Raw genomic sequence first — 15,030 nt, forward strand, 5'->3', positions numbered from 1 at the left:
CGAGAAGCAGAGGGAAGGAAAGGTGTAACTACTGGGAAGAGAGGCCTGTGGTGGCACTGAGGGACTCAGCCACATGCAGATTCGGTGACTGTGGCCCTGAAGGGTATAGGGGACCACAGAGGGAGTACCCAGGAGAGGGGCTTGGCCTGCAGACTGAGCACCCGGAGGGGAGACTACACCTGTCAGAAAAGAAGCAAATGGATGTTGGGGACGAACACTTGTTCATGGAAATAAAAAAATTTACACAAATCAAAGAGCAGAAAGACAAAGGCTGGAGACCGAATCAGAGAGGGTGAGGAATTAGCTCAGGGGCACAAGGAGATGGGAAGAGGAAGGCACATCCCTCTGTCCCGTGGATGCCCGACATCCGTGTGATGACAGGAGTCCAGGGGAAAGAAGAGTGAACAGAGAAGAGGAGATACTCAGACAACAGAAGATAAGAGCCAGATCCCAGAGAGGGGACCCAGACTAAGAGACTCTGCTTGCCCTAGGGGCGGAGGAGGAAGGTCTTGGAACTGGGTTTATTCCAAGGTTGCCACAGAACAGCAAAGATAGCAAGGAAATGATAAAGAGTAAATCTGGGGTGGGGGTGGGGGGAGAGAGGGAGAGAGAACATGGTGAAGGTCCCATAGATTAAGAGATTTAAGAGACATCCACCAATCACATGCATGGATTATATTTTATTGTTAGGGTTTTTTTGGTGTAACAAAGATTTTGTGATTATATAAAAGCATCCCCATCCTTTAGAGTTACATGTTGAAATATTCCAGATGATATGATATGATGTTTTTTATTTGCTTCCAAATAATGGAGTGGGGAGGGATGGGGGTGAGTGGGGAGGGGTGAAAGTAAAACAAGATAGGCCATGAGTCCATCATTATTAAAGCAGATATTGGGGACATTCGGGTTTATTAAACTATTCTGCCTACTTTTATGTATGTGTGAAGTTTTCTGTAGTAAATTTAAAAAAAACTTTAAAAAGAAGTATAAAGTTGTTTAATGGGTATAGAATTCCAGTTTTGCAAGATAAAAAAATTCTAGAAATTGGTTGCACAGCAATGTGAATGTACTTAACACTACTGAACTGTGCACTTACAAATGGTAAAAGATGGTTAAATGGTTAATTTTATGTGTATTTTATCAGAATTAAAAAGAAAAAGGAAGTGTAAGAAATGCTGTCTAACAGGTAACCTGTTACAAGAGACACCGCGGACTGGGGAGAGATTCCAGGGATGTGGCTTGCATTTCAAAGTCAGGAACGGGTGAGACTGGGGACAGGATTCTGGAATAATCTTTTCCCCGAAGTCAGCCAAGAAATTCCCTTTGCCGTCACTTTCACTTAGGTCTTCCGGAACAGGGACTGTATTTCACCGAGTATCACTGAGGATGCCCGGAGCCCAGCCACCACTGAGCCAGATGCCCAGAGGCCACACAGCCCAAGCCCTCCAGACCATCACGGCCTACTCAGGAGACAAGTGTGTCCCAGCCAGCCCTGCTACAAGGCAGAATGGAAGGGTCCCCCAGTGTAATCCAGGTGTGGCGGGCAGGGGGCAGCCAGGAGGGTGGCCCAAAGGGAGGCAGGCTGTTTTCATCTCCTTGCTGAACACAGACCTGGGTGCCACAGTCCTACCCAGCCATGTCCCAACAGCACAGAGCCCGAAAGCTCGGGAAGGGGGCTCCTTTGTGACGATTTGAAGATTGGAAGTATTTTCATAATGGAGAATGTGAGGCCAGGGGACCCAGACTCGCTTTACAGGGATTCCACGGTGGGGGTTGGTGGGGGTGGGGGCGGGGGGGGTTTGGCACCAGCCAATGCTGGGATGAAGGCTGGCGAGAGAGTGTCAGGCACTGCAGCCCATAATGCTGTGTTGGGGGGCTGAGCAAGCTGGGAGAACCAGTGTCCAGCTTGGGGTCCAGCTCTACCTCTCTCCCGTCACCCATCACCCATCACCCATCACCCAAAAGGCAGAAAGCAATCTCACCTGGGGTGAGTTGAGAGCATTTATGTGAAGGGAGGCTGCTGGCAGCCCTTTCCCAGCTCTCAGCTCCTCCTCACACCTTCACTCTCTGGCCTCTGTGCCAACTTCCCCCCCAGCTGGCCTACAAACTCCCAGCAACCCAACCCTAGTCTTTTTCTGAAACACCCCCATCTTCCTTTTTTTTTTTCTTCTTAATTTCTTTTCACCAGTAACTTCCTCCTGCAATGTTAACTCAGCTGTTGCACCCTTTCCCCTTTGCGGAGGCAGAGGGTGGGAGGAGCTGCCAGAGCTGCAGTCAGAGGCAGGGGGAGGCAGGCACACTCCCTTGGGGTGGGGGTGCGGAACAGGAAACTGTGTGGCCTGTGGTGAGAGCTCCAAATAGTTCTTTCTCACTCCATCTCCTAGGGATCCACAGAAACAGGCAGTGAGTGATCCAGCCAGGGCAATGGAGATCCCTGAGTGTGATCCAGGCCATGTGGACGCCAGGCAGCCAGGTGAATTGGAAAGGAGAGGAGAGATGCCAGAGGCCAGGAGTTTCCAGCCATCTACTGTCCTGAACACTGACTGGCCTGGATGCCTCAGCCCCCCTCCACCCAGTCACCACCCCCACTAAGTGGACTTCTCCTTAGCCTTCCTCTTTCTGGCTTCCTCCCTCCCTGGGGGGGGGGGGGGAGACTGACAAAGGAAGGTGTCAGAGCAACAAAAGAAGGTGTCAGAGGGCCAAAGGAAGGTGTCTGAGCACCCAGGCAGGTTGGGGGTGGGGTGGGGAGGCTGGCTTTTGGCCTGAGCAAGGGGTCCCCAACCCTTATAAGAATGCAGGGATTAACTGACAGGTGTGACCACGTGGAAAGTCACACTGAAAAGTGTATTACAGATCTGTAGGGACAAAAGACTTGGCTTAAATTCAAAGAGATTAGGGAACAAAAGATTGAAGCAATAATCAACTCTGGGGGGAAACCAGAAAGTTGTAGAAGGAAGAAAATGTAATTCTAGTTGTCCACTTGGCTCAGTGACACACAGCATTCACACAGTTGGAATAAGGAAGGCAGTGGGCACAGATGAAAACCAAATCACCCAACTGTCTGGAGAGGAAAGGGCTGGGGGCGGGGGGGGGGGCGGTGAAGAGCTAACTCTATGCCTCCCACCCCTGAATCTAATTCCTCCCTTCAGAATGAAGGCCAGGCTGACCTGTGGGGCTCCGGCATGTCAGAGGGGCCACCAAACTCTAACCCAGGCTCAGGTTACTCCTCTCCAGCCTGGAACTCATCAAAGGCCATTTCCCACTCAGTTTGTGGTTTCTACTAACGCTAAACAGAGCCATTAAGGACATCCTTGGGGATGAGTGCCTGCTTAAAGTCTGGACTGCCTTTGTCAGACAGGTTTGCCCCATCGGACCCTGGATTAAGGGACTGGGTTTCCACCGGTGCTTTCTAAGCTCCTCTTGCCCCCAGGGGCCTGGCTGGGGGAGGTGGAGGCTGAGGCTAGAGGCAGAGCTCACCCTTGAGGTCCAAGGACTGGGTCCACCAGTAGTGATGGCACCCTGAGGACACTGGATACCTTTCCTTCTCTGAGCCTTAGTTTCCCTCACCCTTCACCCTCTTCTAGTGCTCCTGCCCACCCCAGGGTTATGAGAACATGTGAAAGGGTCCTGCAAAGGTGCCAGGAAATGTAAAGACATAGATAATAAAAAGAAGACTGAGACGTGGTCCCAGGGATCCTGGAGCTTTGGATAAACTCACAGCTTATGTTTCTTTGAGGGGAAGGGCTATATCTGGACTTACAGAGAAATTTCTTCTCATTGAATTTTCTGCTTCTTCCTTCTAACTTTTGAACCTGGGGGAACATTTTAATTTTTCTGCATTGGGCTCTTTGCATGTCATAGATAGGAATCAAATTCTTTCTCCCATTCCCTCCCAGAGACATGATGCTGATGAGACCCTGGCCTTCTCTGAGCATTGAGAGCACGGAGTAGGAAGGGTGTAGACGGCCTGGCATCCAAGGCGTCCCCAGGTGGGATGGGGGTGTAGAATGGGAAGGTGGGTTTGGGGCAGGTTGATATTTTGGAGGAGTGTCTGAGGAATTCTTTCTTGCACTACTCTCCACCTTGATCCCTGGGAAGTCTATAGAGAAAGTGTACTTTCAACCTCCCTGCCACTGGGGGACCCCTTGCTTAAGGCAAATCTAAGTACCTGCCTCATCCCTGAGCACGTCTGTGTTGTCTCACCCAACAATGGGCTCTGAAGCCCCCCTGCATCCCTCATTTCCCCTCCTTAAGGGTCCAGCCCAAATGCTGTCTCCCTGTGGTCAGGTGGTTGGTTGGAGCTGAGACCTTGGGGTGTGCTGGATGGTCACCAGGAGGACCTAATCCTTTTCACACTTCAGCGAAAAAAAATTCCAAGTTAAACAGGCTGTGTGACCCAGGGAGAGAAAACACAGATGCTGGGAGGGTGGGCCCCTGTACACTGCCCTGTCCATACACTGGGGGTATTTCTGGGCAACCGGATCAAAGGGGCTTTCACTTGTAAAAACAGTTCTCTATATTTTCCAAATCATTTATGTTAGCATGTATTAGTTTTAAAATCAGAAAGGTATGTTACTATAAATCAAGTTAATCGGATACAAAATAAAACCAAATTCACCCAGTTGCAAAGATGCTCAGATAACAACTGTCTGGCAGAGACCCCCAAAGGGACCCTAGCCCCACATACCTGACCTGTAAGGAGCTGGGAGAGGGTTGGAAGGAGAAGAAACAAATGCAGCTGAAGGATGGGTGGGGGGCTCTGAGGCTGTCCCTGGAGGGCAACGAGGTCAGGACAGGCCACAAGGGCCACGCGTTGTCCTATCGCAGAGGAGCACAGCTAATATGGTAAAATAGATATCGGGCTTGGGCAACCTCCTTCCGCGGCCCCCTCTTCCTACTCCACCCACCTCCCCTGAATCACCCCCAGGGTCAGCCCGTGAGTCTGACACAACATCTTACCCCAAAAGTTTCCAAATGCGGGAACTCCTCAGCCCCGAATCATTTGCATCTGACTTCCTGTTGCCCTGTGGCGTTCCTGGGTGTTGATAAAGGGGACAGGCCACCCCGTGGTCCCTGTGTGCAGACGTGCACAGGTTGTATACGGGCCATGCTGTCCCAGGTGCCAAGGCGGGGGCGGGGGGGGGACCACCTGCGCCAGAGCTTGGGAAATTCACCCAGTTGCAAAGATGCTCAGATAACAACTATCTGGCAGAGACCCAAACCTATCATTTTTACCCTAGACATCCTTGAGCCAAAGCCAGAGTCTGCAAGTCATAGGGGCGGAGGTGACCACCAGCCCAGCATGCCAGGTCCTCGCCACCAGCGTCTGGGTCGCCGGAACCGAGGAAGCTCTGTCAGGCAGTAGGACTGAGAGGCACATGCGCCAGGTGCCCACGCACTGATGAGGCAGAGGTGACCCTCATCCCCTCTGGGCTGCTGCTCACCTACACCCCACTGAGAAGCTGTCTGGGTGCAGCTTGGGCGCCCCTCGCAGAACCAGCCTGACGTAGCAATGAGGAACCTGGGGCCTGCCTCTGCCTCCCAACCAGCGGGTAGTAGCCGGCAGATGGAGCCCACTGCGCATGGAGGCTCGGGCAGGACTCAGGGCACACCAGGACAATAATGCAGAGCACAGGGGACAGACCAGACCGAGATGGGGCTGAGTGGCTGAGGGAAGGGGCTCCTGTGGAGGTCAAAATCAGTGGTGCCTTTCCAGGGAGATCATGGCCTTGGCGCCCTTCTGGCATGGAGAGCTCTGGACAGGCAGTCACGAGGGAGATGAGAGGACAGACAAGGGCCCCAGGATTTTTGTAAAGTTGTGACAGATCTGTTTTGGAGCAGTTCACATTCATGTCCTCTTCCTGAGACAGCATGGATTGAACAGAGAAGCCAAAAAGAAAGCCTGAAACTGAGGCTGTCCTGCAGGCCTTTGGAGCTGCTCAGGTGCCTACATCACTGGCTGGGTCAGGCAATGGACCGTGTCCTCTGCCAGGAGCTAAGTGGGGGGTCTCCCTCCCTTGGACAACTCAAAAAATTAGGCTGGTTGGATGCAGAGGATAGTGTGTTAAAGATCAGGTCAGCAATGCTGGGCCAATGGAGCTGCTTCTGGGATGTTCCCTAGTGTCCCTGTGAGGAATGCTAAGAGGACAGTTCTCCGTGTTGGCTGGGCTTTGTCCCTGTGCCTGTGCGCTATGCTTTCATTAGAAGAGAAATGCATGACTTTCATCAGCAGAGAAATGCATAACTTTTATTAGCAGAGAATGCATGACTTTCATCTGCATTCTTGTTCCATCATGGCATAGCTGGGAACCTACACTGTTTCCTCAGATAACTGGTTGGAACCAGGCTTCTTTCACATGTGATGGATGACACCCCCTTAAAGAAGTTGTAGGTCCCACCAGATTGGTGGAGACCTGACTTGGGGTAGGCATGGCCTTCTCGACATTCCAGAAAGCCCACCTGCTGGGCCCAAACCCTCACTTCCCAGAGGTTCTGCCAGCCTAGCTCTCAACCCAGCTAGAGGTTAAGCTAAAGAAGGCTGAGCTCTCCTTTCAAGCACCTGGTCTGGGAGGCGCTGGGCAGGTGTGGCCCCTGGCCCCTGGAAAAGCACTGACAGCTGGTGGCTCTTGCAGAGTGGGGTGCCTCACCTGGGAGCTGGCTTCTGGAGTTCTTCCAGGAACATTTCTTTCTGTCCTCAGCTTGGATCCATGCTGTGACTTTGCTCCTTTATGTTCAGACCTGGTGCATCCAGGGGCCTTCATCATCTACAAATGTCTCCATCCATGTTGGATATTCTAGAACTGGACAGGTCAGCTCCTGCTCTCCCTGAACAGACCTGTAACAACCAAAATAGAACATTGACTTGCCTGCAGCGGGGAGACCACACACCAGGGCAAATACCTTTTCATATTTTTTGAGAAGTGGCACCCAGTTCTATGTGGGGCCAGCTATTCCTCTCCAAAGCCCATTTTCTGTGGCTGGGTTTCCATTGGGCTCCTAGACAGGGTGGAGGCCTGAGTGCTGGCACCCAAGGCCTCTCTTGTGTGGAGGAGGGGGGGTGTGTTCTTTCTCCTGGCTGAGCCTGGACTCCTGTGTGGCCTCAACAACACAAGGGGCTCCTTCAAACCCACCCTGAGCTTGTTTTCCTGAAAAAGCCCCTCAGGGCTGGATGCACGGGAGCCTGAAAGTGAACTGCAGAGATCACAGGAGCAGGGCTCACACTCAGGCCATGGTCCTGTAGCTTCCCAACACATGACTCCTGTGTGGCAACAAGTTATTCCACTGTGCTGCTTCCAATTTAAACAGACGAATTACACCAAATTTCCAGGAATGGTTTTGAGGAATAAATGAAATGCTGTAAAAAGTAAAGGTTTAATCACAGTTAATAAAACAAAAGGATTCACTCAAACAAGGGTTTTTGGGGCTCCTCTTAGATTCAACTATATTCGGTCTCAGATCTATTGTAAGCAGGTCACCACTTCTCATAATTTGCGGGCCCCTGCCCGAGTCCTCTGATTCTTTTTCTCGCTTAGAGCCTGTATGAAAGGCACAAGTGTCGTGTGGCAAACCCACTCGTGTGTTTTTCAGCAAACATGCTCCATCCAGCTCCGTATTCATCATCCTCAAATCACAACCAGGCTGCCTGGATTCCAGCAATTACACCGCATCTGCCAGGGAGGCGGGGCGTTTCAGGAGGTGGGGACTGGGCGGGGCCAGGACACAGCCCCGCCCCTCCGCGGCCACACCCTCAGGCGGCCAGGCTCTGGCCGAGAGGCTGCGCAGCCGCTGCGGGGAGGATCTCGGAACCCAGCCGCCTGGGCTCGGGTTTCCGCCGGGCTGCGTGAGTGCAGGAGCAGCTTCCGGCAGGCCCCGACTCTTCGGCCTCGCTGCTTCCGGTCCGCTGTGGGGCTCAACCTAGACATGGGGAAAGTGAGGGGCCTGCGGGCCCGCGTGCACCAGGCTGCAGTGAGACTCCCGGGGCAGTCTGCGCCCGGCCCCGCGCCTTCGGCCCAGGAGGCCGCGCCTCCGCAAGCCTCGGCTGCCGGAGTCGGGAGGAAGGTAAAGTAGGGGCCTCGGGGCTGCTGGGGTGTATGTGGCACGGGCGACTGGGGGGAGGGCAGGGTCGGCGGGGTGGGGCGGTCGGGGCGCCGCACTGTGCGGTTTGGGGGGTCATGGGCTGGCTTGGGCCCCGTGGTTCCCGAGACCGCCCTCGGCCCTGTTTGCTTTGCGGCCTGCACGCCTTCTCGGTCCGCGAAGTGTGGTGGCCTCAGGCTCTTCTCATGTTGAGATGGCGGGTGCGGTTGACTTTCCCCGAGCCTTGAGACACCTCCCAGGACAGTGTCCAGAAATGCCGCACAAATATGGCAGAACGTTTTTTAAGTCCTTGCTGAGCTCCTAGGAATGGAAAGGAAATTCCTAAGGTTAATGAAAAAGGGAGGAGCGACCTGAAAAGAGACCCTGTGCCATATAACAGTCTCCCCTGTCCTCCCACTCTGCCCTAAGCAGCCACTGCTCTACTTTCTGTCTCAGTTGTGAACGTTTCACATGGATGGAGTCATTTATGTTGTGGCCTTTGTGTTCGGGTTCTTGGACTTAACCATGTTTTCAACGTACATCCAGGCTGTATCACATGTATATGAGTGCGTCACTCCTTGATATGGCAGGATAGTCTTCTACGGTGTGGGTAGACCACGTTTTGTTTATCCAGTGGCTGACCCTTGAGCTGTCCTGGAAGCATTTAGTGTGCAACCAAGGGACTAGCAGGGGGAAAGCAGACAAGACCTTATTGGTCCTTTTGGACCAAGACTTTGGTTCAGTAATGCTAATGGGAACAGTCATGTTTATTGAGCACTTGCTATGTGCCAGTCACTTTACATCTTCCCCACTGCTCTAACCCTTGTTTTGCAGGTGAAAAAGCTGAGAGTTTAAAGAAACTAACAAGGACCCTCAGCCACTGATGGAGGAGCTAATGTTTGAGCCCAGGATCTGGTACCAGTGTTCTGGCTTTTATAAAGACTGTTGAGATATAATTAACTTATAAAATCCACCCATTTAAAGTGTACAGTTCACTGGGTGTTTTTTAGAATATTCACAGAGTTGTACAAAAACCGCTACAAGTTTCAGGATGTATTCATCACCCTAAAAAAGAAACCCCATAGTTATTATCAATAATTCAGGCAACTGTGTATCTGCTTTCTGTCTCAATAGATTTACCTGTTCTCACATTTAAAATAAATGGAATATTACAATATGTGGCCTTTTGTATCTGCGTTCTTACACTTAGCATGTTTTTGAGGTTCCTCATAGTATTATTTTTGTAGCATTCATTTCTTTGTTGTCTTCCTTTTTTTGTGGCTGAAAAACATCCCATTGAATGGGTCTACTGTACCATATCACACCACATTTTGTCTATTCATAAGTTGATGGGTACTTAGGTTGTTTCTAAATTCTGGCTATTACGAATAATACTGCTGTGAGCATTCCTGTACAGAGTTACCAGTGAATGTATGGAGTAGAATTGCTGGGTGGTACAGAATGCTATGTTTAACTTGTAGAGGACTTGCTCCACTATTTCCTACAGCGACTGCACTATTTTACATTCCCACCAGCACATATGAGGGTTCCAATTCCTCTACATCCTCACGAGCTCATGTTATTGTTAGTCTTTTTTCTTATAGCCATCTAGTGAATGTGAGGTGGTATTTCTTTGCTTTGTTTTGCATTTTCCTAAAGACTAATGATGTTGAGTCTTTTTCATGAGCTTGTTGGCTATTTGTATATCTTTTGGAGAAATGTGTGTTCAGGTCCTTTGCCCATTTTTAAATTGTGTAGTCTGTCTTTTTGTTGAGTCTTGACAGTTCTTTATATATTCTGGATGGCAAACCCTTATCAGATACAAGATATGTATGGTTTGCAAATATTTGTTAGAATTTTGCGAGTTGTCTTTTTATTTCTTGATATTGTTCTTGGAAGCACAAAGGTTTTAATTTTGATGAGGTCCAATTTATCTTCTTTTGTTGCTTTTGCTTTTGGTGTTCTGAAAAGCAGAGGAAATTGCAGGGGAGCTTGGGCAGGGTTTGGTCATGGAGAGACTCTTTGACAGTGGATGTCTTTTTCCTAAAAGGTTGATGTAGGGCCCACATATATATCAGTATTTATGTCTTAATTCCAGTGAAAGATAGAATCTGTATAGCTCCATTCCCTGTCACCCCCCCCCACCCATCCTGCTATATTGTTATGCAAATTGTATCCATGCAGGGGTGGGCAAAAAAGTAGGTTTACAGTTGTGAGTACAGGAAACATAGTTTATTCTTGTATTATTTATTTGTATTATTTGTCTTCTTGTTATTTTGTATCCTTATAATTTATCTTTTAAGTAATGATGTCTGGTAATTTAACCTACTTTTGCCCACTCCTGTATGTGTTACAACCCAGCCTGAAGTTTTTATAATTATTCTTTTATAATTAGCTACATGTTTACCTTTTCTAAGTTCCTTGTTTTGTTTTTGTGGATTTGAATTACTGTTTGGTATCCTTTGCTTTCAGCCTAAAAAACATCCTTAGTATTTCTTAGAAGGCAGGTCTGTTAACACATTCTTTCAGCTTTGGTTTCTTTTGGGACTGTATTTGTTTTACTTTCATTCTTAACAGATAGTTTGAACATTTTACATATGCCATCCCACTGCCTCCTCACCTCTATTGGTCCTGATGAGGAGTCAGCTGTTAATCTTATAGGGGTGCCCTCCATTGTGATGAAAGCATTTTGACTGATGTGCCTGATGTAGATTTCTTTGTGTTTATTCTTTCTAGAGTTTGTTTATTGATTTGGAGTTTATTGAGCTTCTTGGATGTGTAGGTTAGTGTTTTCCATCAAATTTGGCAAGTTTTCCACCATTATGACTATGAATATTTTTTTCTGTCTCTCTCTGTCTCTTCTTCTGATACTTCCATTACTTAGGTTGGCATGCTTAATGGTACTCTAAGACACCATTCATTTTTCCACATTGCCCTTAAAAATAAAACAGTTATTTTACTGGCAAAAATGGGTTTATTTGGGAATAGCCAAGAATTGCAATTTGGGACAAGACAGCTATAGCAAAAGCCACGGGCAAGTCCAACAAAGTGGAAGAGTTATTTTATGGAGTAAAAGGAGGAAGTTGGATAGGTTGTTTTGAACCAAAGGCCATTGGAGAAAAGGGAGAGGTCAGGAGGTGATGGTTTTCTCATTGACTGAGATGCTGGGGAGTCAGTTTCTTGTAGGAGATGCCACGAACCTGTAATTGATGATTCCTCCTGGTGGAGGATTCTTCTGTTGGGGTCTGTAATTGACTATTTTTCCTGTAATTAATGTCAGGCTGGAGCTCCTCTCCTGTCCTGGTCACTCCATTTCAGTCAGGTTTCCCTTTATTTTCACATCTGCAAGCCTATTCTATAAACTTGTTTCTATTGATTTTTCTGTCATGTTCTGTTCTTTTTCTCTTTTCTTCAGATGACATCATCTCTATTGATCTTTCTTTAAATTTGCTGATTCTTTCCTCTGCCAAGTCAAATCTAGTTTTGAATCTCTCGAGTGAGATTATTCATTTTGATTACTACTTTTTGACTCCAGAATTTTATTTTATGTTTTAATGGTTTCTCTCTCTTCCTTATATTCTCTGTTTGATGAGATGTCATCGTACCCTCCTATAGTTCTGTCTCTTTTAGTTCTGTGGCCTTATTTGCAATGGCTGCTTTGAAGTCTTAGTAAGTCCAGCATTTGGGCCCCTCAGTGCAGCTGCAATTACCTAGATCACACTTTTCTGCTAACTCTACATTTGTCATACTTTGTTGTTTTGGAAAACTGGACTTTTGGGGAGTGCATTGTAGCACCCCAGGGGGTTGATGTTGTTTGCTTAGTCATTTTACTTGTGTATTGGCCTGCCTCTGAACTATGTGAAGTCTGTTCTACTCTCCTTCCAGTGCGCAGCCTCGAATCTCCTTGCTCATATATATATTTTTTGTTTTAATCTTTTTGCTTGGTTACCTGGATCAGCATAAGCTACTTATTGGTCAGATTGTGGGTAAGCTCCCTCTGTCCAGTTAGGTTTTGGCCCTTCTCCACTGGATGCCCACGAGACCCTCAGGCTGCTATCACCTTTGGGATTTACATTTTTTATTTACCATTAGCTAGGGACTAGCAGCTTTGAATTTCTCTCTGATCACTCCAGAGCCAGCATGGCCTAGAGCCGCTTGGCTTCCAAAGTGCCATGGATGCACTCCTGGAGATGCTCCTGGGCTAGAGCAGGTGACAGTCAGTGCACATTGGCCCACGCTAGCTCAGAGCTCCTGCTTAAATGTGCCCGGGGCCTTCTGCCCTGCATTGTGTTTGCGTGGGGCTTGCTTTCCGTTGTGCCCATCCAGAGGGGTTTGTGATAGGGGAAGGGCACACAATAGGTTGCTCCTGAGGGGGTGCAGCCTAGACCCCAGGGTTGACTGTGATTCCAGGAGGACTCTTGGCTCTCTTTGTGGTGGTCTCTCTGTTACACTCTGCTTGCTCTGCCGTGTAGCTGGTTGTTGCTAGTGTTGTGGCACTGTGAGCTGCCCAGCCTGCACAGATCCCCAGTGTCCCACAGTACCCTTAGGCATGGACTTCTCATTCTGTCCTGATGGAGTCATTCGCCTCCTTGGAGCCTGTCCCTCCCCTGGGTAGGACTTCTGTGCTCACACTAGAGAAGGGAGCAGGGACAACTTCAGCTTCTCCCTGATGACACCCCTTCTACAAGTGGAGCCAGGGGGTGGCCCCTAATCTTGGCTTGTGAGTAGCTCCAACCTGCAGAGCTGGGTAAGGACGGTCAGGACCCAGTGTTCTAGACTTTCCCCTGTCTAGGGTGGAGTGTCTGCCCAACAGGTGGGGGTCAGGGGGCAAGGGAAGAAAGCCCTGGTTCTCTGGCCTTACCCTCTTGGAATAGAGCTTGTGTAACTTGCTGGGGTGGGGGAACTTGCTGGCAGCCTGCCTCCCTGCCTCCTCTCCTGACCCTGGTGAGACCATAACCATGGACTGGGAACTGGGGGAAGGGCTAAAGCTCCTACGGTAGTTTCTGATATTCCATAAGTTCTTTCTGTTCTTAATGAGACTTAAAATTTTCTCCAGTTAAATAGTTGTTGGGGAGATGGTCTGCCACACCCTCACTCTGCCCTTCTCCACATGGCTTCCCCCTACAGCCCCAGCTTTTATTCCCTGTGCTGGCCAGGTCAGGTGGGATTCCCTCAGCAGATAAAACCCTGCCAAACTCAAGACTGCAGCTAACATCATAAGGAAACTACCCACCATAAGTGAGAGCTGGCAGACAGAGTAAGCATCAAAATTAAGACTGCTGTGAAGTCAGAAAATAGAATTATTAGACAGAGACTACAAAATAGGTATGCCTAAAATATGAAAGACAGAGGAACCAAATAGGAGAAAGGAAAAAAAGAAAACCCTACCAAGACTAGGCAGATTTGAAAGAAAAAGCAATAAATAGACTTTGTATTTTTAAAAAAAGAATGGTCATTGAACTTTAACATGGAATAGACACAGAATTCTGATTTCTAGTCACATGACATTATAATTCGTGAAAAAGAGTCAGTTTGACAACAACACCTTTTATATTAAGTTCCAAAATGTGAAGTTATGAGAGAGAAATTACCACTGCAGAAAACGTTTAAGTGACAGTAGAGAGAAGTTGAGCATCAGTTACTTGCATATGTGATCTGGGGCTCCCCTTTGCTGGGAAGTGTCTGCTGAAATGGTCTTCCTCTCCTGCCCCACGTCTCCCAGGTTCCAGTACTATTCCCTGGCTGAATTCTCTGAGGTCTCTTGTTTACTGCTCCTGGGAAGTCCCCAAGGGCCAGGGCTTCTCTGTCAGATGCTCTGGGTGGGCGCAGTCAGCCCGACACCTTCTTGGTGCTTAAACTAGGTTCTGCGTCATCCCTATCCCGTCTGTTGGTGTGTGACTACCCTAGGGGTGGATGCTGAGGTCCCTCCCAAGGCCCCTGTCCTGGAGCTTGGCCCTGGAATGAGCCAGATGGGTCTGGGAGGTATGTTCTGGGTGTGCATGGTGTGATGAGCAGTGACTTGGAGGGTTTGAAACCTTGATATAGGGATGAATAAGGGACAGTGCTGAGGTGAAAGAGGGGATGTGAAGTGGGAGAGTGCTGTAGGAGTAAGAAGATGTGAGGTTTGGAAGGAGACCCTGAATCTTGTCTAAGATGGTTCTTAAACCAGGAGCACTGCCTACTTGGTGATTTGAGACAGGCTGGGAGGTGCTGCCGTAGGGCTCTGGGGTTTGAGCTCCCGAAGGTCCTGGGGCTTCCCTGCTGGGAAGGGAGGGTCATTTCCCCAGGTCCTTCTCCATGATAGCCAGTCCTTGTACATCTTGATGCCCTCTCCCAGGGGTCTCCCTGCTGTGTAATGGGCCTTGCATTTCTACACAGAGCCATGGAGCAAGTCTTGCGTGGTCTTCTTTCCTTTTTAGGAGTGGGCTTTTGTGAACACTGACATCTTTGCCAGGACCAAGATAGACCCCAGTGCCTTGGTGCAGAAGCTGGACTTGGACACGAGGAGTGTTGCTTCCATCAGGAGAGGTGAGAGCGTGAGGTGGGCCTTAGGGTTTGCGTGTCGGCAATGCCTGGCTGCCTTTGACTTGTTCATACACATGGGCCAGGGCAAATGTCAATTAACTGTACATTTTTAAAAGATTTTTATTAATGGGAAAATTTAAGATTTACTAAAATAGGAAGAATGGTGTAAAGAAGTCCCATGTGCCCATCACCCACCTTCAGCAGATGCATTTTGAAGCAGAGTTTCCTTCATGAATTCTTTAGTATCTATTTCTAAGGGCTCTTTTAAAAAAAAGCATACCAACAATGCCATTATTACATCTAAACAAATTAGCAGTAATTTCTTATCAGATAAACACACAGTGCTCCCATCTTCACGATTTCCTCATAAAGTTTTGTTTTATAAAAATCAGGGTGCAGACAAGTGCCCATGCTGCATTGCAGCCCCCTCCC

General features: G+C 48.8%; 1 protein-coding gene across 2 annotated transcripts in view; it reads left to right on the top strand.

Moving 5' to 3' along the window:
- Window positions 1-7,789: 7,789 nt before the first annotated feature.
- Window positions 7,790-15,030, top strand: part of SLX9 (SLX9 ribosome biogenesis factor) — a 29,910-nt gene continuing 22,669 nt past the window's right edge. The window contains exons 1-2 of one of the 2 annotated variants that reach the window (XM_081137903.1): window positions 7,790-8,058; window positions 14,493-14,601. In XM_081137903.1, the coding sequence (XP_080994029.1) occupies window positions 7,921-8,058; window positions 14,493-14,601 (247 nt within the window). In that variant the 5' untranslated portion in view covers window positions 7,790-7,920. The remainder of the gene's footprint in view (window positions 8,059-14,492; window positions 14,602-15,030) is intronic. The other variant, XM_081137902.1, reaches the window with a different exon arrangement.

The sequence above is a fragment of the Miniopterus schreibersii genome, assembly GCF_964146895.1.
Source record: "Miniopterus schreibersii genome assembly, chromosome: 5".
Lineage (NCBI taxonomy): Eukaryota > Metazoa > Chordata > Mammalia > Chiroptera > Miniopteridae > Miniopterus > Miniopterus schreibersii.